Consider the following 25,027-nt stretch of genomic DNA (forward strand, 5'->3'; position numbering starts at 1 on the left):
CTGTCACGGTCGGTCTGGCAATCTCGTTTGATTTTGCGAATACTGCAATTTTAAGCGCTCTCTTATAGACGACAGACTAATTTCCCCAGAACAAAAATCACATCAGTTAAAAACCAATCCCTAAAGGAGTTTGATCTCTAAATTTCGTTTAATTTGTAATAAAGGTAGTAGGGAAAATGTTTTTTTTTTCAAGTTAGGTAGCGATTTTCATAGAGAAACATGGGGATTTCTTTCAAATCTCGCACAATGTCAGAATATCATAGAAATTACATTATAAAACTTGGAAAAGTTGTAGAATAAGCTGATTGCATGTGGATATCTTCTGCATTTATACTTAAGGCATGCAGTTTTGCGGTTTTAAGGCGCAAAAAAATCAAGAAAACCGAAAAGCTTAAAGACGTAGGTGACTTTCTCGTAATTTTGATTTCTACGCATGCTCGAGCAAAAATGTCGTACTGAAACGCGATGCTAGTGGAAAGAAAGGCATGCTGACATGTTGCAAATGCCTTTTCGAGTAGCTTGCAGCTTATTATTTGGCCCCATATCCAGGCTGAAAATGTCCAAAATGTCCAAAACCTGCATTTCTGGCTAAAAGGTCCGGGAGTCAATGGGTTAATTCACAAAAAAATAACTCTTGCACGCTTAGCGTGCCTACGTTTGTTTCATGTGTTTCGCTTTAGCAGATATGTAGATGAAAGCTGAGAAAGGTATTTATGATTGTGATCATGTATCAGTCACAACAGCGCGACCGGCGAGGACAAAGCATTGATACAAGACAAAGTTAGAAAGTGAGATCGTGTTTAGCAGACGTCGATATTAGGCTCATAGCTTTTTTTTGGCTAGAGAATTTGATGGTTTCCACTCGCTTTCTCCATGCTTTTTGTAGAGTCCAAGGCAAGCCTAAGTTCTTGTTAAGATTTGGCTTCATTGCTTCTGTATTGTATTGTTTTTTATTTACACATTGAAATTCGGCGGTGCTCATATCGGAAGTTCGAAACCCGTGATTTAATTTGTATTTTAAAGCTAACTTCAAGCCGCAAAAAATTCCAATTGTTTTATCTTTCAATTTTGTTGCTCACACTACAGTTCTTCTCTATTCTGTGCAGTTCGACCAGAGTGACCATTTATTCACGGATGGTATAGAAGTCAGCATCCATGATCGAGTAAATATACTCTAAAATTTGAGTGATGGATATTGACAAGTTAACATCCAAAAGACTGTGTATACCTACTTTTTGCGAGAGAGAATTACTGTCCAGTCATGTCAAACACAAGCCATGTCAAACACGCATGGTGGCTGATGTATGTAGAGTTTTATTTTGTTTCTAGAAACGAGATACTGAATAATTTGAATCAAACTTGAAATAAATATGAATTGTACCTGTCAACAATCCTCTTGAATATTTCTACATTGCTTGTGAATTAACACAGTCAAATGCCAAGATAGGAATAAAATACTGCGACTTCCATTTCCAAGAAAGAATATTATTGTTATCTTTGTTGTCTACATTACAATCTGCAATACCCTTTTTATTTTGTTATAGTTGACTAAAGGTGCACTTTTTATCAGGCAGGAGGTATGATAAAAAGGCGGGGATTTCGAACATAAATAAATTGCAAATTTGTCCATGAGAAGAGATGTAGGTATCCAGCAAATGTAACAATGGCCGCCGTTACTCGAAAACAATCATGTGAAATACTATCCAGTCTACCTCTCAGACTTCTCATGTTCACAAAGATCTGTCACGTGACATCCTGTCCTCTAACCCTCAAGATAGTCGCCGGCTATATGGGATTATGTAATATATTGCATAATCCCATTACCGTACATCTTTTCGCACCAAATGTACGTTATTCTGCTTTTTATCCCAACTCAAAATATGAAATCATATTATTGGTTGCTATAAGATTTTTTCATTGCTTAGTGTTGCCATCGAAATGGTATCTCTAGTTTATAAACTTTATTCTATTTACTTCTTAAAAGTATTAGTAGTAATGGACGCTTATATGAGCCGTAACCAATCAGGAGCCGAGAAAGACAATAGGCTATTGTTTGGAGAACAATGGATTCTGTTGTTCTCCAAATCCAGGATGGCCGCCACAAATTTCAGCCAATCAGGAGCCGAATTAATAATTCAAGATGGCGGAGCCCACGAAAGTCGGCCATGTTGGAAAACAGCCCACCAGCCTCGACGGAGGACTGGAATCAATCTCACGGATTTCCATGGCGACACAAATCACGCCAGTGTCACGCAAAAATTGTCATGCAACTTCAAACTCGATACTGACAGTGTCCTGTGGCCCTAAACGACAGAGGTCCGTCTGGTAAGCGGCCAGACTGAGAGACTTGGGTCCGACTGCAGCTTAGATAGGGTGGTGCAAAGGATCCTGGGACGGTGACCTCATCGGGAACCAATCAGAACAAATTAAAGTACTTACAGTGGTTGGCTTCCCCTGTCCCCCTCTGTCAAGGAGTGTATTAAACCAAATATCACACAATGTCAAATGTCACGAACTTTAATATCAAACTTTTTGGCTAACATTAAAAGATATGATGTCATTGCCATTTTGATCGAGTAAAAAGACCGGTTTCTATCGTCATCACACAATTTTTCAAATGAACTTTAATAATAAGCGAAGACAAAAATTTATAGGTTAAAAGGTGAGAAGAAAAAAAATACAATTGAAATACTTCAAGTGCAAATGAATTGCTAATGGCAGTTTGCAATAAAATCTAAACTCCTTGATCTCGACTGTTCCCTTGAGAAAAGCATCATTCAAAGGAATCTTGAACAAGCAAAAGGCATTTTGAGCGACCATTGAAGAATTAACATAATTAGTCAGAGACGAAACATGGAATAAATTAAAACCGAAAAGCACATGTTTAGAAGCTGAAATCATGATAGACTGTATCTTAACCCTTGAGAATAAAATCAAAGGAATTTCAAACAAACACTGCAAATCGCTCCTAATTCAACAATTATAGTTGTCTAAGCGGGTTTCCAATAGCGCCAAAATAAATCACGTACATCAAACATAGTCCTTTCCTCCAAAGCGTCACACAACTAGCAATCGCTCAACTCCATAGCCACGAAGACAGGAAAGAATATTACGCTTAGAAAAGAAGACGTGTGCTGAACGTTGTCACAAGTAAAATGAATTCTATCAAGACCGATTGACTTATAAACGGGTATTCACAAAACAATAGACAATGTCACGTGGTTAACAACCAATGAGTGGATGGGGTATAGGGGGTACGCGATATCACGTGGTCAACAATCAATGAGAAGACGGGGGAATAATGGGTTATACCGCACAGTAATGTCATTAAATTGTTATAAGCAAAAAAGAAGTCTGAGTCTTTATAACGTTTATTGAATAATAACTCAAAAGAAAGAATTGATCATAATTTTAACTCTTAAAGTCTTGACCGTCGGTATTCCACAAAGTGTTGGGAACTAAACTCGTTTCCAGTTTTTCAGATTCTTGGTCCCACCTCTTCCTCCTTCTTCACCTCCTCCTCCTCCACCACCACCACCACCTCCTCCTCCTCCTCCTCCTCCTCCACCTCCTCCACCTCATGCTCCTCCTCCTCCTCCTCCTCCTCACCTCATGCTCCTCCCCCACCTCCTCCTCCTCCTCCTCCACCTCCTCACCTCATGCTCCTCCCCCACCTCCTCCTCCTCCTCCTCCACCACCACCACCTCCACCTCCTCCTCCTCCTCCACCTCCTCACCTCATGCTCCTCCTCCACCTCCTCCTCCTCCTCCTCGTTCTCCAGCTCCTCCGTCTCCTCTTCCTCCTCCTCCAACTCCTCCTCCTCCTTCTTCTCCACCTTTTCCTCCTCCTCCTCTAACCCTTGAAGTATTTCAATTGTATTTTTTTTCCTTCTCACCTTTTAGCCTATAAATTTTTGTCTTCGCTTATTATTCGTTACCCGTCAAAGATTGCATTCACGCTGGATGAAATTATTTCGGTTCCATTTCTTTTGATAGTGTTATCTTATTTGAGACACAATGACCAGCTTTCTGTAATTTTAGCGCAAACGTTTTGGACATTAAAGTTCATTTGAAAAATTGTGTGATGACGATAGAAACCGGTCTTTTTACTCGATCAACATGGCAATGACGTCATATCTTTTAATGTTAGCGCAAAAGTTTTGATATTAAAGTTCGTGACATTTGACATTGTGTGATATTTGGTTTAATACACTCCTTAACAGAGGGGGACTGGGGAAGCCAACCACTGTAAGTACTTTAATTTATTCTGATTGGTTCCCGATGAGGTCACCGTCCCAGGATCCTTTGCACCACCCTATCTAAGCTGCAGTCGGACCCAAGCCTCTCAGTCTGGCCACTTGTCAGACGGACCTCTGTCGTTTAGGACCACAGGACACTGTAAGTATCGAGTTTGAAGTTGCATGACAATTTTTGCGTGACACTGGCGTGATTTGTGTCGCCATGGAAATCCCTGAGACCGATCCCAAGTCCTCCGTCGAGGCTGGTGGGCTGTTTTCCAACATGGCCGACTTTCGTGGGCGCCGCCACCTTGAATTATTAATTCGGCTCCTGATTTGTGGCGGCCATCCTGGATTTGGAGAACAATAGAATCCATTGTTCACCAAACAATAGCCTATTGTCTTTCTCGGCTCCTGATTGGTTACGGCTCATATAAGCGTCCATTACTACTAGTATTAACATTGAGAGGAAAAATTGGATGCTGACGTTCATGACGTACCATTACTAACAGAACCCACTCTTGTTAAGCTCTAATTTGATACTTGCAGTAATCAAGAGAGGATGAAAGGTATAGCCCTTATTCCTTCCAGAATTATTTTTACACATGATACCCATTCTTCTGAAGATAATGTTACCATGCGCGTTGCATGGATGTTTTTGTGGAGGATAAAATGCCTTTAAAGCTTCTTGGGGTCCACGGTGCACGTGTGCTCAATCCGCGTCACACGATTGGTGATTTCTAGAACCTACCAAGATTATCAAAGTCGGGATTGATTTAAAAATGACTCGAAAGCAAGAGATTATTAAAGTAAGAGAGTGAATCCTCCATATAGGCCTTATATCCAAGGTAATCCCTTTTAAGCTATTTTCAGACATTGTACCCAGTTCTTCGGCGGATATTACTCGCGCGTTGCGTGGATATTTTCATGGAGGATCTGTTTATGTTTCGCTTCGTATCATTTCAAAGGAAAGGAAAACCTCCAACGCTGTGGAGATGTCTTCTTTGATATTTTGATTACGAGCAAAGGAGCTTCGGTTCTCGGTATGTTTTAATACATTTCGAAACTTTAATAGGAGTTTAAGAGAAGAGAGAAGGATCTCTCCTGCACAAACAATAACAACTGAATGAACGGCAGAGAAATGTTTAGACAAACGAGTGCAAAGCAAACAAGCGCCCAAACACAAGCTAGGCAACCGAACAAACAGATGATCGGCAGACGCTCGTTACGCAAGTAGCAAAAAGCAAGCTAAAAGCAGTTTAAGCAGCAACGCAACAACGCCGAAGACAACGTCGATTAAAAAGCGACGTAATATTAAACCTACGAATCTCGCTAGAATTTAGATTCATTCAGTTTGTGTATACTGTCAGAAATATCCCAAACAGAATATGTAAGACAGCTTTAAAATTCGAAAGAGAAATTTTAAAAATTGGCCGTCGTATAGTTCACGTTCTCTCGAATATGCAGAATGTGGCTATTTCACGTTGTTGTTTTGTGGCCTTTTGTGAACAAAGAAATGAACAAAGAATCTGACGCACGCTTACACAGCCATTGTACTCGTTGCCGTTACCGTTGAAGTCTGTTTAATTAAACTTCCTAAAACCGAATAAAAGGCAATTGTAAACAACTGGCAAACAGTAAATTATGTTTCCCTCGTTAAATAAAGTCTTTTATTTATTTATTTATTTATTATTATTAACAAAACACAAACGAAAGCCCGGCTGAACAAAAAGGCGGCTGAGAGTGCAGAAAACATCTCTAGTATGAAACGAAACCAAAACGTATAAAATGACGTTCCCGCCATTTCGTCTGAGGTAGTTTCGAGAAAGTCGCTTCGGCTGTCCACGCATCGCCTGAGTAACATCCTCGGAAGAACTGGGTACCATGTCTAAAACTAACTGAAGAGGGATCACCTTGGGCAGAACGCCGATATGGGAGATTCACTCTCTTACTTTGATAATCTCTTGTTTGAGAGGGATTACCCTGGGAATAAGGAGTATATGGAGTTCAACATTCCTTTCTTTCATCCTCTCTTGCCGTAACGTAATTGTTTACCTTCCATAGTTGATATGAACATTTTTCCTTTCCTGTCCTTATTTGTTGAAACTATCTGGAAAAACTCTCTTAACTTTTCATCTTTTAGGAATGTCTGTTTGCAGAAAATGAAAAGCACTCATAATGTACATAAAAATAATGCAAACGACGTTGACAATGGACATAGAAGTAGACGTGCCAATGTTCCCTGCCTATCCAGGAGCGTAACCAGGGGAGGGCCCTGGGGTGCCCGTGACCCTCCCTTTTGTAAGACTTTTTTAAAGCAGAAGGTCACTTCAGAAATCGTATATTTTTGTCAACGCTAATAAAAACCTCACACTAATTTTAGTCACGCACCGAAGTTTCAGCTTCTAAAGCGAAGGTTTTCCTTATGAAATTCGTCTCCAAAGAAGCCCAAAATTCGACATCGTTGCGTCATTTTGAACAGTACTCAGCAGCCAGGCCGCGTTTTCGTGACGTCATTCTGTCCAAGACATTTTGTGCAAATGGCTTCCGACAAGCCTTTCAGCTACCACTCTGGGCTATGGCTGCTCTGAAGCCGTGGTATTTGTGACCAAACATGCTCCACACTCTGAAGATGAAAGCAGCGAAGATAGGGAAGTGGATAATAGCTTGGAAAAAATAATACATTTTGCTGACCTTGTGAGGAATGCAAAGTCAGTTGCAGGTTTTTCTCCTTCCCGACAATTTCGAGTCGTACGGAATTACGTCACATAAACACGGCCTGGCTGCCAAATACAGTTCAAAATGGCGGCCTCCGAAGTCGTCTCTTTCGAGAAGAATTTCTTCAGGATAGCAGGCACTTTAGCGGCTGGAACTTCGGTGAGTGAAAAAGCTGAATGTTTATTTGCCACAGGCGAAGACAAAAAAGTTAGCTTTTTGGAGTGACCTTTTCCTTTAAGTAAACAACCTACAACAGGTGGGGAAAACGACATGACAATCTGGTGAGTACCCTCACTTTGACACAGTGTGCCCCCCCCCCTTTGAGAAATCCTGCCTACGCCCCTGCTATCTCATTACTTCTTAGTTTACGAGTCAGTTACCCAGACCTCAGTGTCAAGTAACCAAAAGTTACCGAATTTGATGAGAGATACTGAGACAATTTGCTACCTCAATTCATTGCGGACTCACACAATTCTTAGATAGTCTGATTTCTACTACAGACTAACGTCAGTGGATGTTTGTGTCATACTATTAGTAATAAGTACAAATAACTTACCTCTGGTGTGATTCCTCTGAAATGATTATTATAGCTGATGTCTTCCTCTCTTAAATACTTAATAATGTGATTAGGGGCAGACCCTAACAATTTAGTTGACTCATAGTCTGAAAAAGGTAAAGAGGCGTGGTCAAAAGCTAAACAAGCTAAAACTGATCAACGCAGTCGCTTTTTACCTAGAAATTCGCTTTTAGATCTATATTTTAAAGTTATTTTACCCTCGGTTACATATGCGCTACCAATTTGGTGGTGTTGTACAAATAAGAACGAATTTAACGCTTTGAAACCCATACATTGTAGGGCTGCTAGAGTTATATATAACCTCCCGCGCGACATGCCCTCTGTAGATGTAAGAAAATTACTTAGTGGGACTCTTTATTCGACACTTATAAGGTTAAAATAGCCACCTTAATTTATAACATTTATAATCACATACTCCATCCTGCTTGGAACATTTAATCCAAAGGAAATCCACCTCCGTCATCAACATTGTGTTAGCGTACAACGTTTTGAAACTTATTATACATAAAAACTACATAGCATACAGAGGATCCATTGTTTGGAATCTTTTAGAACCATCCACTGTCAGCGCCCGAGATTATGCTTAAAGGGCAAAAAAGTCTCCTGCCCTCAGAAACTTGAACTTTAGTTAAGAGTCACCGCAAATGGGTCCCCAAATTGACGGTGATTTAGTCTTTATTGATTTTATTCATATCTTTTTTGCATTTTTCATTTGTTTTATTATCCTATTAACATTTTTTACACGGCCCCATAAGTTATCGTAGCTTATGTGTTTAAATTAAAGATGTTGTCGTTGTTGTCACTTCAAATTGTTAATGCCTCTTTCTCTGAGGACACATACAACGTTACGTACCATACCTACGGTCCATTTATTTTCATTATTTAAAGTCTTATTTAACTATAGTATGGGAATTAAATGGTTCATTACCTGGAGGCAGATCAAGCTTCAAGCTTATGTTCCTTGCATCTGTAATGCTGAGAAAAGACTGGTCGTACTGGCCAAGACTTAAGTCCCTACCACTGACTATCATGGCAATTAATTCAAGTCCAAGACACTCACCCCAAATAGGGAACACTTCTCCTGTCTCATCATATGCCTGGTAGAATATGACAGCAAGCGACAGCGGTTAATTCTCCCGTTACCGGTTTCTGTACATTTATGAACACATGTTAAGAACTAATCACTCGGAGCACACCGCCTTCTTCCGCACATTACAACTGTAGTATTTGTTAATACAAACTGATCGCGAGCTGTCCCCCTGGAGATTTTCCGTCCCGGCACACACTTTGTTATCCTTACTATACTATCTTCAGTGTCTAAATCATACAGTTACAGTGTCCTGATTTTTTTTTTTTAAATAACCCTTTATTTTATTTATTCACTGAAAAAGGTAACATACAACACAATTTCAAAAGAAAAAAAAATTACAGAAAATTAAAATGTAACAACTTACAAAAAAAAATTACAACTAGTTAAAATAGCTAACTGAAAAAATCTACGAATTACAGTCTTACAAACGCTCACAAGAATCGAACAACACAAAAGTGCTCTAAAGAGTAACAAGGTCTCGAATCTTATTTTTGTCTGTCCCGGGCTTTTTTTGTTTTTCAAAACTTTGAGATAGGAAGTAAAACAGAAGGGGTCTACATTTTTTGCAGAAATATAGACGTAATTTCTGGCCACAAGCAAACAGTAGTTAATGCCTAAAAAAGACTGTTTTCCGGGATGAAAAGCAAATAAAATATCACGCTGTTTGAGTTTGATTTGCATGTTTAAAATCGATCCAAAATACTTAACTAAAATCACATTCAACAAAGAGATGGTTCAGTGTTTGACTGCCACTGCAAGGGTAACATCTGTCGTTCTCCGCTATCTTATCTCTTAAGAGTCTTCTTTTTGTGTACAGAATGTTGTGGTTAATCTTAAATTGACAAACGGACATGTGAAATTTCATCCGCAGAAAAACCTGCCTTTTCAAGCTTTCCCACTTAGGTGGGCTTCTCAAAAATCTTTTTTGTCAGCGCAGTATTTGTCTAAGCGTCCGCCGGCTTACTTGAAATATTTTGTGAATCAGTAATCTTATTTTGGCAGTCGTTAGTTTTATTTTCCTCGTAGCTATTCTTTAGTTTCTTTTTCCAGCTCGCGGGAATAGCGTTTAAAAGCCCTAAATACTGGAAAAAATTTGTTGTAATGCCGAAGGTATGCTGGAAAACATGAAGTGTCATAAAATTTCTATGCTCAGTTAACAGATCTTTTACGTATTTAACTCCGGCTTCATACCACGATCGATAGAATACTGACTTTCCTGCAATTGTAACAAATTTATTGTTCCAAATAACCCCATTTTCCACCTCATTCTTGCTTAAGGGAGTGTTAGCCACTATCCTCTGCCATGCATTGAGCACGTGTTTGTAAAATAATGGTAAATCAGATAGATGCGGGAGAGTTTTAAGTGAGAAATTGCAGTTGAAAATAAGTTCTCCTCCGACGTCTCTTAGATACTCAAGTGGCGGTGATTTCCATATAGCGCATTCAGGAGTGGATAATCTTTTAACCCTAGCTGCTTTAAGCGATTTGTTAATTATGTCAAAATCGGGTATACCTGATCCCCCTCCTTTTTTCACCAATCATCGTTTTTTTTCAATCTTTGGAATCTTGTTGTTCCAAATAAAATCACGATTTGTTTATTAACACTTTTTATAAAATCTTCGGGAATTGGAAGAACGGCTGCGACAAAGGTCAATTTAGAGAGTGCTAGAGATTTTACTATGTTGATTTTCCCATACAGAGTCAAGTCCCTAGAAGACCAGACGTTAAGACATTTCTCCAAGGAAAGCAATCTTGATTCTTGATTTGGTCTGTTGTAAAGCATATGCGAAGTACATTGACATAATCTTTGGGCCAGCCAATACCAAAGGGAGTATCGGTTCTTAAATTAAAGATGTTGTTGTCGTTGTTGTCACTTCAAATTGTTAATGCCTCTTTCTCTGAGGACACATACAACGTACCGTACCATACCTACGGTCCATTTATTTTCATTATTTAAAGTCTTATTTAACTATAGTATGGGAATTAAATGGTTCATTACCTGGAGGCAGATCAAGCTTCAAGCTGAACCTAACCATAATGCCTCTGTTTTGGACCTATTAAGCTCGAGCCCCGAACACAGTCTAAACAAATCCAGCTTTTTAAATAGATTGCTGGCCGATGAAGTATCTTCAACCAGGCAAGTAGTGTCATCAGCATACTGCGATAATTTAAATTCTTTAGAGTTAAGCGATAGACCTTTTATCGATGTGTCGCTTCTAAAAGCGCTTGCTTGGAACTCCACACCTATAACAAAAAGGATTCCGGAAATGGGGCACTTCTGTCTTCCTCCACGCACCAGAGGAAAAAAAAGGTGTTGCAAAGCCATTGTTAGTAACACAACTTTGTGGTAAAAGGTTTGAATCCAATTTTTAACATAACCCGTTTGGTCACTGTGAATGATGTCCGGTAGTATTTTAAACATTCTAGAGGCTATTGCTCTTGTAGCAATTTTATAGTCAGTATTTAAAAGCGGGATCGGTCTCCAGTTGTCCAGTAGCGTTTTATCTTTATTCTTCTTTAGAATAAGAGTGATTATTCCTCTTCTTTGAGAAATAGTTAATTCTCCGCATTCGAAACCATGATTCAGACTATCATCTAGTTCTTGCCCCAAACTTTCCCAGAACGCTAAGTAAAACTCCACCGAGAGACCATCCGAGCCAGGAGATTTCAGTACCTTTTGCCATTTACTTCAGAGACGTAAGGCACTCATCTTTTGTTAATAAGCCTTCACAGGATTGCCTTTAATCCGCAGATATTTCAGGCAAAGCCGGGTTGTTGTTAGTCTCCTCCGCAGCCGTTTTTTGGGTTGTCACGCAACGCGTTGCGGGACATTCAAAAAACGGCTGCGGAGGAGACTAGGTTGTTGTAAAAGGCGTCAAAACGGTTGTCATCTGGACAAGCACCAGTGGAGGTGTAAAGCTCTTTGTAGAAACGATACTCTCCATTTAAAATCTCTTTGGGTTTAGAAGTAGTCGTTTTATCTGAGAGTTTCATGTACTTATATTAATTAGTACTGCGATTTCTTCTCTCCAGGAGGTAGAAGTACAGTGTTCTGATAGTATAGAGTCTGGTACAAAGATTTAGCCCTAGAGCACACTAGGAAACACATGAGTTGATTTTCTCATGGTTATCATGGCTAGCGGTATTGCCCGTGGGCGCGTACGCACGACGACGGCGACGACGACGTCGCGCAACATGGCGGCCAAACTCCAGCTAATAGGTTGACAGAGACATGTATCTTTGCCTTATAGCGTACTTCTTTGATATCGGACATCCATGTTATGGTCAAATGACACCTGTCAAAACAAGATATCCGCTGACCAGTATCACGTGACAATATTGCGGGCTAGTAGTATGAGAAATAGCGGTTTAATGACATGAGACCTAAAAAATGGCCTTTTAGACCCTCTAGAATCCAAAAAAATACCCTCGCCGGGCCCCAACTCGAAAGATGCATTTTCAAGCACTTAGAGCATGTCCGCTCGTGAGCAAATTTCATGTCTTCCGCCCCTCTAGAAATCAAAAAATGGCCCGCCATTTGAAAATGTATTTTTCAATATTTTTTTTTCAAAAAAACAGCCTTCGAATTCACACCCCTCCAGAAATCAAAAAATGGCTCACCATTCATAAATCATGGCTTTTCATTTTAACCTACGTTTTTACCTTTTTCATCTTAAAATCAAAATTTGCTTCACCATTTGCTCAACATGAAGTGATATTATCATCCGTCAACCCTCAGTCACAAGTCTTAAAAAACCATATATAAAATTACCCCTCCAAATCATACTTAAAGAAAAATCGACACATACGCATTGGTAGTAATAAGTATGAATAAGAAAAATAGTATAAAAATATATAACTATAATATAGTAATGATGAATAAATCAGAATTAAAGAAATTATCAAAATCTCAACTTATTGAGTTATTAATTGAAAAGCAAAAACCAATCCCAAAACCTCGCATTAAATCTAAAAAACCAGTGCCAGCACCACGTAAAAGTGTTAAACAAATGGTTCAAGAGTATGAAGAGAATATAATTTCCCCTCCTCCTGAATTTCAAGATAATTACAAACCAGTTCCAAAACAAAGAACTATTAAATCAAACCCTGTTCCTGCACCAAGAACCAAAATTACATCTGTTAACAAAGCTTTAAAAGAGGCTGTTGAAACTTATGACATTGATTTGAGAACTAAAAATGATCCATTAATTCAATTACAAACTACTAGACAGTCAATTAAAAATTATTTTAAAAGTAAAAATGATCCATTAATTCAATTACAAACTACTAGACAGTCAATTAAAAATTATTTTAATAAATCCCACTTGGAAAACAATAAAAAAATCAAATTTTATGAATCTTAAAGAGTAACTTTTATCAAAGAAGCTCCTGATAATGAAAAAAATGATAACATGTTGAAATCGATATTGATAATTTTGGTGGAAAACACCATGTGAAAAGAAAAACAGCTTATTTCAATAGTAAAGCTCAGACCATCATAAATATTACTGGTTTAAATCAACAACTAAAAATGGCTAAAGAAGAGATTCGTAAAAAAATTGAGGCATGGTTGAGTGAAGGATCAGGATGGATGGTTGATAAAATTAATGATCATTATTTGAATATCATTAAATACAAACCTCTTAAAGGTAAATCATATTTTCAACTTCCAAAAGAAATAAGACATCCTATGAAAGGCCTTATCAATGTACAAAATAAAGATAACGAATGTTTTAGATGGTGTCGTATCAGGTATATCGAGATCGGGCGACATCGGACACGTAAGAAAAACTACGAACCGGCGAGGGGTTTGGAAAGAATTGTCGTGTCAAAAATTAAAAAAGCATGTGTGGGAGAGGGAGGGAAGTGCGAGGGCGCGTTGGATGACACGTTTGGGATTAGGTAACGGTACGATCACGTTGCGAAAAGCGATTTGAGAAAATACTTCGCAAAAGAAGCTAAAATTCTCCGACTGTCGAAAACAAGTTCGGCCAAGTTGAAAAAAAATCTTACGAGTTCGTTTTGGCTGGTAGCTGGGAAATTTAGAGACCGGGCGAATTTTTGGATTGCGTTCAAAATGTCTGGAGTGGCTCACTTGCCTCCTTTGTCAATACAGTCTAAAAGTATTGTCAGTAAAATACTGTAAATAAAACTCCTATCGACCAGTTACCTCTATTAAGCGGGCGCGGCCACATTTGGTCGTACCGATAAGGGTTTCTCTATTGTCTTTACCCCTATTAAGCGGCCACTTAAAATTTAAAAACTTTGTTTTGGAAAGGGCGATGGCAGATATAGTCTGAAATTGAAGGTGACGAGTGATAATTCAAACGCACGTCTATCATGATTGTCTTGAATTGACTCCATGTTCACTAAGAAATTTATAACCCGATTCAAGATAAACCAAACTCTATTAAGCGGCCACCTCTCATTTTCCCAAGGGTAGCCCACTGTATTATATGTAAACCAAAAATAATTGTACCGCGCGAAAAGACCTAGGTACGAGTTTAGTGTTACAGTATTACGCAGGGCATGTAGGTACCGGTGGTCGAGTAAAAGATCAATCTCGTTCCCAGAGTCCCCTTGACCAGCGGTCGGAAAACGAGAGCTCTGGGAGCAACGATTTCAGGCGTGCGACATAGATGCAGACTGCGCAGTGGAACCGGATGGGCAGAAAATGGTTGCTCCCAGAGCTCTCGTTTTCCGACCGCTGGTCAAGGGGAACGAAGACTCTAGGAACGAGTTTGGTAAAAGATGGCAACGGGGGCAATGGTAAACTATTCATTCTTTTCATTTCTTAATTCAATCTCTTCCTACTCAACAAGATTGTGTGCTCCCTGTGGTTCCAAGCCTTACGGAGCCTTACGTATTAGGATAGAAATTATCCAAACCCTACGCCCTAAAATGGGATGACAGCATTGCGTGACGAACAAACAAGGAACCGCTGCAAGCAAGGATTCAAGCAGCAATGGATCAAACGATGATCAAACCAGGAGCCATAATCGGGGACGGAGACCGTAAGCGCGCGCCATTTCTAGTATTAGGGTTGTCCCCATGATATGGGACAATAATTCTATTTTTAGAACAAATTGCGCCATCGCCTGCGGCACACGCGCGTACATGCTGCGAGGATTTTTGCGGATGTCGCGCGGAGGAAATGGCGTCCGAAATTCCCTAAAATTTTCATGTTTTTGGCCCACAACTCAACGCGTTCACGTCTGTTGGAATTTTGCTTAAGTATTTTCGTCGTAAGCTGCTCCAGTTTGAGTGAAGTAAGACAGTGTCGAATTTAGGTATGTTCCGCTGTAAGCTCATATATATCGCTGACCAAGTTGTGTTCCGACGGATGCTTCTTTTACATGAGCTGTACATAACTCCACTTTAAATTTCACATATGTTGAAGATTAACAGCTTTTCCATTACACAGTAAAAAACTAGCAGGATATATTTAGATATAGCAGAGCTTCAGGGCTTCATAGTTTCCTAGCTCCTCTTGCCACACACTTGCGAGGAATTTGTCAGTCTATCGTGACCGAAAAGTAAAACAAAATAATTGCTAGTTTGAGTTTCGCTTGAATTTTAAGCAACGCTTGATGTTTCATCCAAGGCCCAATAACTTTACGTCCGTAGATACTGCTCAGTTTTATTCGTGTAAAAATCCAGTAAATTCTCTGTTGTCAATGAATGAGAGCGCCCGCCGATATTCCCGCCGATGCGTGTTTTCAGTACAGTCAGTAAACATGACAAATTGTACTTCCGCCGCTCTTTCGTGTGAAAGCGTACATCGAACTCAAACAATAACTCTATAGTTTTTAAATATGTTTAAGATTGATAAATGTTTGAGAACATATTAAAAGCTAAGCTGGAAATATGTGAATAAAGCAGAAATCATCAGCAAAGTTACGATGACGCTTTCTTTAATCAACTTGGAATAACGATTTCGAGTTTGTTGATCGAGCTATCAAAACTCCTTGTCTATTTTCATTTTCGCAGTGTAAAACTTCACTATGCTTATGTTGAAGAAACACACATGATGTTAGTAGCCTTTTTTGCGTTCGTGAAATTTGTTACAGCATCTCAGCACAAAAGATAACGAAAGAAATCTTTGTCAAGATTTGTTGACAATTCAAACACCGACTCGGACTTGAAAGTGCACGAGCTGCACTATGCAAATGAGCTAATTGCACGCGTCAGACTTTCCTTTCAAAACCTTTGGCAAACTCACCAAACAAGCAGAAACAATAAGAAACCGTCAAAACAGGTTTTGGTTATGATGAACCATTGTCTGAGAAACTCACAAATTAACTCGATACCAGAGTGTAGAGTTTTCTTGCTATATTCTTAAGTCAGAACAAACGCAAAAACATACGCGTAAGCTTACAACTAGCGTGAGCAGATCTTAGTATTCATTCCCAGCGCGAGATTGAAGTCTTGTTTTCGACCCTGAAAAACCCACCTTTTCCGTTAGCTCAGAACATAAAACTACATATAAGCGCTCTGGTTCGTATTCCCTGCCTTATTCCCTGCCATCGCTGTGAAAAATACGCAAAAGAATCTCTCAACTCTCACCATTTGATCACACAACGTGACAAAATCCACGCGAGAGCCCCCGACACGTGCGTGAATCCGCGCGGATATATGACGTCAGGATGGCGCAATTTGTTCTAAAAATAGAAAAATTGTCCCATATCATAGGTGCGCGCGAATCCCGAGACTTACGGTCTCCGTCCCCGATTATGGCTCCTGATCAAACGTAATATTTTGGTTTAGTGCAAAGCAAGCAACTACCTACAAATGACTTAGCTGTTTTTGACTTAGATGCAGTGGTGATCATATGAGTCGAAAGAGGCTCATAGATTCATGGTATTCGACCATTAAATAAGTTGACAGTTGGCGATGTACATCGGACGTTGTGTAAATAAAGGCAAACGTTTGCTTTATGTGCGACCAATGGTGAGAGAAACACGTCAAATCTTTGGACCTGCCTTTTACAGAGAATAAGGTTAGAACATTTCGAAATTATCGGCTCTGATCTATTTCAGCTTAATATAAGTCAAGTCGTGTGGCGCATGCTAAAATATATGTCTAACCCTTCAATTGAAATTTGACAACGGATGGTCAAATATTTGCATTTTTAACGTACTTTGAAAAGCTCTCGCGTCGCTCACAATCATTTGCCAAGAGAAATTTTTACAGGAATCTGTAGACCATCCTTCTGCGATTCAGCCACCAGAAGCTTAATCCATTTGAAGATTTCGCACACGGTGAAAATCAATTATTTTTACTAAGTACTTTTAAGTGAATGAAATACATGTCTTCGAAATTTAATTATTTTGGACCCAAAAGACAACGCAACATTCCCTAAAATCAACCTAGTACACATTTAAACATTGCAAAAAAATATTGAGTGTTCCAAAGACGGAAGAATGATGTGGTTTTGCATGCGAGGCTCGCAAACTTGTTTAACAAAATGGTGCGTCAAATGACAAAATCAACTGAATTTGTTAATTTGCATATTTCTTTGAAATAAAAGGATACTTTGCCAAGAAAAACTATCCAGTTGTCTTTGTCATGTCCTAGCCTATCTACCATAAGAATATGAGCGAAACTGAATTTTCGACCCTTGCCGATTTCCCATATTTGTGGACAGGGACTCTTAACAACTTTGACATTCAACGATTTTTGAGTTTTGTTTTTTTGTAAAAAGGAAACACATTATAGTCGGCATGACAGGTGTATGTTGGCTTCTGGTTGGACAGATGTATGTATCTCAGACCAATTAGATTGAAGCTTGTATGAGCAACTAGTCCAATTACTGCTTGCAACAGTTGCAGTCAGCAAGTATGTGCCGATTCTTGCGACATCAGCTAAACACTGCTTCGGCAATCTCGAGGAGAAACCATCATCATTTGATGGTGTTTCCCGTAATATTATGATGACGGGAATTGAAAATATGAACTTATATATGTTGTTTTGGAGAAAAGGTGTTTTCGAAAGAGGATTCCTACTGTGAGTGCTGTGGAAATACCAACAGAAAACGTTAGCGTGAGTCGTTCCGCTTTGTTTTACGCTGGATTATGATCCAGGGAACTGGAACTATGATCCAATATTTTTCTGGAGGAAAGGCGTATATAAATAATTTGTGTGTATTATCCGCCGTTTCTCCGATGTTCAAAGTTGAATTGTGCGAAATCCTGCAGTTGAAGTTAAAGCTTAATGCTTTTTGCGGGCGGTCACAATGTAAGCGTATTTGCTACCACTTCGTTTATAATTTTTTTATTTTCTACACTGTCTAATCTTAAACTCTGCGAAGTCTCAGAGCGGTACAGAGGTTTCGAACTTTTTTAAGTCTAATGACAACAGCTAGTTATGAATAAGACCACTGAGTTTTAAAACTTGTTTTTATTGCTAGCAAATGTAACGAGATCATTTTATTTTAAGGTAAGCCTACAAACAATAACTTGACACTTATTTTTCAGGGATGAATCCTGAGCATAGAACTGATGAATCAGTAATTCTTCTTGTTATTTGTGTTTCTCGGGGAATTTTGATATAAAATTTGTCGCAAATATTTTAAGTATTCCAATAAAGGGAATTTCAAAACAATCATATTTGTCATATTTGTCAGAGTTTTTCTTAAGGTTTTGAATTTTAGTATAGAAAGACTCCATGGCGGCAAGTTGAACCGCAAATTAATTAAATCAGACTTGAAGGCCAGCCAATTGGAAACGTAACATGGCTCCTTGCGCAACCTCTGGGGCATGGGACATTTTGAATTCTCAAATCATCTTGGATGCAAAATTAGCCTGTTTAAGGATCTCAATGGAAGGGGAGGGAGGCGAGCATGCTGATGCGTATTACATGTGGTTCTCTACTAACTGAACTTATGGCATGGGTGTGACCAAAACTGGTGTTGAAATGCTCCACTTAGGGTCATATTTATAGGCTATCTTATCTCAAAAGTTGTAAATAGTGATAACTCAGTGCCAAATTGAAAACGATGTTTGTAGCAGACGTTTCGGGCCTAGCCCTTCCTCACTGCTAAGTTGAGTTTTGAATGGGACACGTTATTGAATAAATAAACAGTTGTACGCGCGACTCTAACGGATAGCGGATAGGATAGCGACGACATGAAATGTGGTAGACCACATTGCTGGATTTATAGGTGAAATGCTCCCTTGTGGTGATGTTGTGTCGTGGTAGGGCTGCCCGGCCCTATTCATTGGGGAAACCGGGCGCATGCTCAGAGAACACACTGGTGAACACCTTCGAGCAATTACGAGAAACTCGACCGATTTCCCTGTTGCGGAACATTTCAACAAGCCTGGACACGGACTAGACGACATGGAGGTACGCTGCGTGAAACAATGCAGGGGACACCGTGACGAAATGCGCCTAATTTTTCATCTTGGCACCCCTAAGGTCCGGTAACACGAGCAATATTTTTCCTCAACTTGTCGCGCATCATTGTGGCATTGCAAGTTGAAACACATTGTTGTGCGTATTACTACGTTTGTGACCAACTTGTCTCGCAGCAAAATACTGGCACGGAAAATTAAGAAGAAAATGACGGCCAGAAGTTGAAGTGGAACTTCGTCGAAACGTTAAATTATATCAAAGAAGGGGCCATCTTTATTTACACATTTATAACTGTACATACCTTTATACCCTTACACATTTATACATTTATACCTGTAGAATTCGTCAGACTTGCAACACTGTATTTTGCTGCGAGACAAGTTGGTCACAAACGTGGTAATACGCGCAACAATGTGTTTCAACTTGCAATGCAATGTTCTTGTCTGGGTAGGGAGTGTGGAGAGAATGTCACGAGATACAAGTCCTTTATATCTCATGTGCATCTAGTGATGACTCTCTGATACCCCCGGCCCCCTAATTCAATGTTGTGTAGGTGCTGTGATCTGCGTAATCTTAGAAATAGGAAAATCAACATTGTTTGAGAGGAAGGGGAATGTTTTCAGGGCGATCGAAAACCAATCACACTGGAGATTTTATTGAAGAACCAACCAAATTATCGGTTAGAAAATGGGAAGGTATGTTGTGAAAACAGATTGCACAATTAAGGTAATTCCTCTGAAACAAAAGTGACAATAGATTTTTGTTCAAACTTTGTCCACTGAATATTTGTCATATGATAACTTCAATTTTGAAATAAAAAAGGGGGGTGCCCATGCTCATTAAGGAGCATTGAGCCATTGAAAATGCCCCATTTTGGCATTATTTAATGCTTATTACAAAAACGTGCCTATGTTTATTTTTGATAATGATGTTGGATACATCGAAACGTCGAATAACTTTACTCCTTGTATTTCTTGTATAATGCTAAGTTTGTCATACTATAAGATATAAGGAGCTTAAATGTACTCTATTTATTGAGTGGAATTCCTGTGAATAGTTGGGCACTCCAATAAGCTTTCTTTGTTATGAGACGTTGATCAACTCGCATGCTAGGCAGTGTGACTAATTTAGTCAATGCATTGATGAGAAAAATATTGTAGCGGATTTTAGATACTTTTAAAGTGAACGGCGACTTCAAGAGATTTCTTATTTGCGACTGTGAATTTCACTAATAGTTTGTCAAGTTTAAACAAAGGAAATCATGGACTAGACTTTCTAAAAGTATTTTCCAATAATTGAATAAGCGAAGGATTAAGCAAAGTTCGACTTGTGGCAAGTTTGAGAGCGGAAACACGTACTGCACAGCTTTCTGTGCATCCCTAGCCCTACTTGCGGGCTCAGGTAATGATGCAGGCTGCAATGGTGGAAGGAACGGCGGATTGCTAATAAGGTACGCGAGGATATCGGGGTCTACTCCAACAACGTGAGCCAACAGCAAGTTATCTTGACCCTCTGGTGAGTCCACTTCGACATTAAACGATTCACCAATTTCTGTGGCGATCGTTTTGTTGCTAAATTAGTTCTGACAGTTAAATTCTTGAAAGCGGCAACATTTTTCAGTTCAATTGAAACTTAACTCAATTTTTTTTGTGAATGCTCTTAAAGTTTGAGCTCTGATTTCCAAAAAAACTAATCACAGGTCTTATTTGACTTCAACTTCACTGTAATATGTGATTTATAAATATATTCCATGTTGCCGTGCGTCTGTTTAGTAATACATTACAGATGACATCAAAATGTGGTAAGAACAAAAAAGTGGCACACGAGGCGATAGCCGAGTGTCACTGATGTTCTTACCACATTTTGACGTCTTCTGTGATCTATTACTGAACAGGCATACGCAAAGATGGAATCAATTTGCTTTACATAATAAAGAAATAAACTATACAGGAAAGCTTTTTTAATTTCAAAATCTTTCAACATAACTGGAAAGCCGGGCCTATGTCCACTTTGACATTCACGAAAATAGCAATTTGACGTAATCTATTGTCTATACGAAATGGAGCAAATTCATTGGTTCGTTGCTATGCGTAGCAAAGAATTGTGATTGGTTCAGGGAAATCACGTCACTGTCATACTTGAATCAAACGTTGCTTGACTTGGAAAAGAAAACTTACAGCGAAAAACGAATCGAGCTGCGAAATCAACAAATCTTATACAAAATGCTCGCAAAGGTAAGTCAGTTTTTTGCCATCAGCACGCTTGTGAACCGGAGAAACCTGGATGCTTCTCTTGAATATTGCAGGAGTTTAAAAGGACGCTCGGAAAAATTGCCGTTGCGATCAACATGGACCCGATGGAGACCATTCGATTCGAGCTTTGAATGAAAGGAACGTTAGTGACGGTAGCTTTCTATTTGTGTAGTTGGGGACACTTTCAGGCTGCGATACAGACGGCCGCGAGCTGTAGTGAGCTATATCTTGCTGGCTGCTGTGCCCTGAAACGAACTGCAACATTCTCGTCGGAAAGCAAGGTTGTATGCTTATTTTAGGAAGTGGTGCCGTGATATTTCTTGAGTAAACAACTGATTTTTTTGTGACAGAGAAAAGTTGAATTTTTTAAACTAATCCCATAAACATTTTGCTAATTGGGTTTGTTGAATTCGAGGCAAATTTCAAGACCAACTTTGTGGTTCGTTTAGTCTCGCTCGACTGCCGACTGAGACAGCTCGGGTATTTTTTCGACTTAGTTTATAAAAAAGAAACGGCTTTTTCTTTCTTCTTCCTGCTTCTCGTACTGTTCGTAGCCTCGACAAGACGCTTTCTACCTTATCCTTCGCCCAGTCACGTAACATATTATCTAAATTCCCTAAGATTTCCGCCATTTTAATAAAGGGAATAAAATGTTTCTTATATTGACGTCATCTATGCGTCTGTCCTCTTATAGATCATGGGTGAGAACCAATCAAAATGAGAGAATAATCTGACTTACTATATAATTAACAAATTGAAGTCAGTTTTTTATACGTCTACCCTGTTATTGATGATAAATTGCGTCATAACATTGTCAAAGTGGCTGTGGAACCACTCGCCTGCGGCTCGTGGTTCCGAAGTAAACAATAACAAGATCCCAAAATAGTCAAATGCCGGGAGTAAATGAGGGGAAAAGACGCCATAAACAAAATGACGCGAACATTGTCGATAGCTTTTCTCACTTTTGATTGGCAACTTAAAAAAGTCCATAAATCTCATTGGTTAAAAAGTTGACAGTTTGACAGCTGAAAATTGAACTTGAAAGCTTGCATAAATAAAAGTTTTATCCGTCTGTACTCTTATTGATGATAAAAATGGGGCAATCAGCGCGCGAGAAATTAGACACTTATTGTAAAATTAGAAATAGCAGTATCAGTGTTGTCAATGTCTATTTGGTTATCAACAACCAGAGTTCTGTTCTAAATCTGCAATGAGATTAATATAATTAGCTGCTTCCACTGCTGCTACCTGTCTGGGTCGGAACGAGACGCAATGAACTTAATGTTCTTAACCGCTACTGCTACTGCTGCTGCTTTTCTTGGTCTGCTGCTTGTCTCTTCCTGGATTTCGTGGCTTATCGCATGACAACGCCAACGTCTGTCAAATAGAGCTTGTTGGTTGAAAGAGCTTAGTGACAGATCGACGGAACAACATAAAATGGAAGAAAACGGACAAGGACACAAAAAGGGCGCGCTCTGCGTTCACAAGATAACCCTTTAGGTTTTCCGACAAAGTTTCTGAGCAACCATCTAGAGAGAAAGCCGGAAATCGAACTGTAAGTCTTGAAACGTTTGTTCAGAAACGGAAGAAGAATTTTTTAACCGAACTGTTTTGCCTGCTTTTATCAAATCGCGCTCTACTGTGACCCTTCATACAGTTAAATATAGATGGCAAATCCTCACAGCTAATTTAAAGTACCGGAGAAAGGTTTCATAGGCATGGTTCACGTCCTTCTACTGTTCAAAGTTCAATGGGAGGGAATATGGGATGTAAATCTTTACGACTTTTGCACGATGGAGTTCGAAAACAAGAGCAATTAACTGCGTCGTGAAAGGCTTGTCTCGACGGTTTGATCAAGTCTATCCCGATCAAGGTCACTGAAGCGGGGGGATAGTTGACAACTGGATGGGATGACAGCTGCGCCTTAGCCGGTAGACTCTATCGCATAATCGTCAGCTATGTAAAAGATAACATTGGTAGTAGCAGTAAAGGAAAAGATAGGGTATTGTCAACGAGGAGATAGCGAAAGAGCTTCATATGGTTTACTATAGCTGCCAAAGTACTGTTCTATCTTTCTTTCTGTCGAGGGAAAACCTCACCTGACATGCTTCCTATTTGAAACGCTTTTTGAAGAAACTGTTATTCTTAGGCCATTTCAACTTTAACAGAAATAACATACACATTGCGGTTATAAATATGACAAAACAACGTCTGTTGTAAAAAACTTTGAGTGATGACTTGACGTTTCGTATGCTTTAAGACACATCCTCAGAAGTGACGGTTGGATAGAATACAATTCAATTTAAATGCTGCGGAGAAAGACTGGAACCTAATTTTAATAGAAATGACAACGACGAGAAACCTTTGTTTTGTTGGCATAAGAGAGTTTGGCTATTATAATTTATTCGGAGCATGTCGAAGCGAAGGAAATCACCGTGAAACTACTAAAGATATTCAGAGATACTTTCAAGAACACAACTTACAGTAAAGCAATAAGATTTCGCGTCACCATGCAATATCAATAATTTCGATGGCATCGAAATTCTGTCTTGCGTGACCTATTGCGTGACTTTTCTGGTTTGATCTGCACGCATGTATAATTTTGTGCTCATTAACCTACAGTCACGTCATATTCACGTCACGCTATTGCAAATTAGACATGTGACCTGAATGCAGCTCCCTGATTGGTTAAGCGGATTGGCTACGGACCAAATCTCTCCTTTTTACTACTAACAATAAATAATTCCAAAAGTGTGAAACATAAATCATATTTGCTACTTTTGAAAATGATGTAGAGCATGGACATTTTGTAATTAGAGCTTGTCATTTCCAAATTTTAAAGGCGTTTATGAGGATGATGCAAATATCAGACTGAATTTTTAGTACAGTCGAACCTAGATTATCCGGACCTCGGTTATCCGGATTTTTTTTCTCTTGTCCCAACATAAGAAAGGCGAGCGGGCAGTGAATCGGAAATTTATTATCTAGGTTTTTAAATTTACTTTTTCAAAAAGAAGGCCACTTGAGCGACGGGAAACAAAACATCTAATTATTGAGATGGCCTACATGCAAAATCTAAAAACTAGCGGTTAACCATAACGGAAAAAAGCAATGAACAAACCTTAATGGCGAGCTGAAGTAACTTCTTTCCAACCTGTGTATATCCAGAATGATTTAGCTTTACATGACCTCCAGGAAGTATCATCCTAGTTACACATAAAAAAATTGTTAGAGTTTTTGCTGGAATTAGCAAAGACTGCATACTTCTCAACTTCTTCGTTTACAGATATTAAGAACAAATGTCGCCAAAAATCGAGAAAAATTTAAAGTTTCCCCTATTCCCTTGTCACTTGTTAAATAGAGAAGCTGACTACTGGACAGGGTACGACTGCTGCACTAGATGACGGACTGTAGTGCCTAGCCCAGCGTCCTGTGAGCAACAGACCACTTTCGTCAGGGTTATTGCAACCAAAAGATACATACCGTAAATCCTCGAATTAGCGCCTGGGGCGCTTATTTCAAATTTAGGAGAAGATTGGGGGCGCTTATTCGAGGGAGGTGCTTATTTAATTTTTTCCAAATCGTGGCCTGACACGATCATTTTTTTGAAACATCAGCTGCGCGTAAACAACAACATAAGCTGTTTATCGACATAAAAAGCTGATCCTTAAGTTTAAATCGCGGCACCGTTAGTACTTAACGTGTTCAACGTGTTCACTTAACGTGTTCTCAAACTGAAACAATGTACAAATCTAATACCACACGACGAAAACTATGCATCTTTTGTTGGCTCAGTA

General features: G+C 39.2%; 2 protein-coding genes across 2 annotated transcripts in view; both read right to left on the reverse strand.

Moving 5' to 3' along the window:
• The window catches only part of LOC145489703 (gamma-glutamyl hydrolase-like), a 29,928-nt gene extending 17,019 nt beyond the window's left edge, over nucleotides 1–12,909 (reverse strand). Inside the window, exons 1-2 of the mRNA XM_081468743.1 lie at nucleotides 6,629–12,909; nucleotides 6,293–6,386 (exon numbers count right to left, since the gene is read on the reverse strand). Coding sequence (XP_081324869.1) covers nucleotides 6,293–6,314 — 22 coding nt within the window. The 5' untranslated portion in view covers nucleotides 6,315–6,386; nucleotides 6,629–12,909. The remainder of the gene's footprint in view (nucleotides 1–6,292; nucleotides 6,387–6,628) is intronic.
• LOC145489641 (eukaryotic translation initiation factor 3 subunit D-like) overlaps nucleotides 1–25,027 on the reverse strand; it is a 333,976-nt gene that overhangs the window by 37,123 nt on the left and 271,826 nt on the right. The window lies entirely within an intron of this gene.

This window comes from Orbicella franksi, chromosome 6, assembly GCF_964199315.1.
Source record: "Orbicella franksi chromosome 6, jaOrbFran1.1, whole genome shotgun sequence".
Taxonomy (NCBI): Eukaryota; Metazoa; Cnidaria; class Anthozoa; order Scleractinia; family Merulinidae; genus Orbicella; species Orbicella franksi.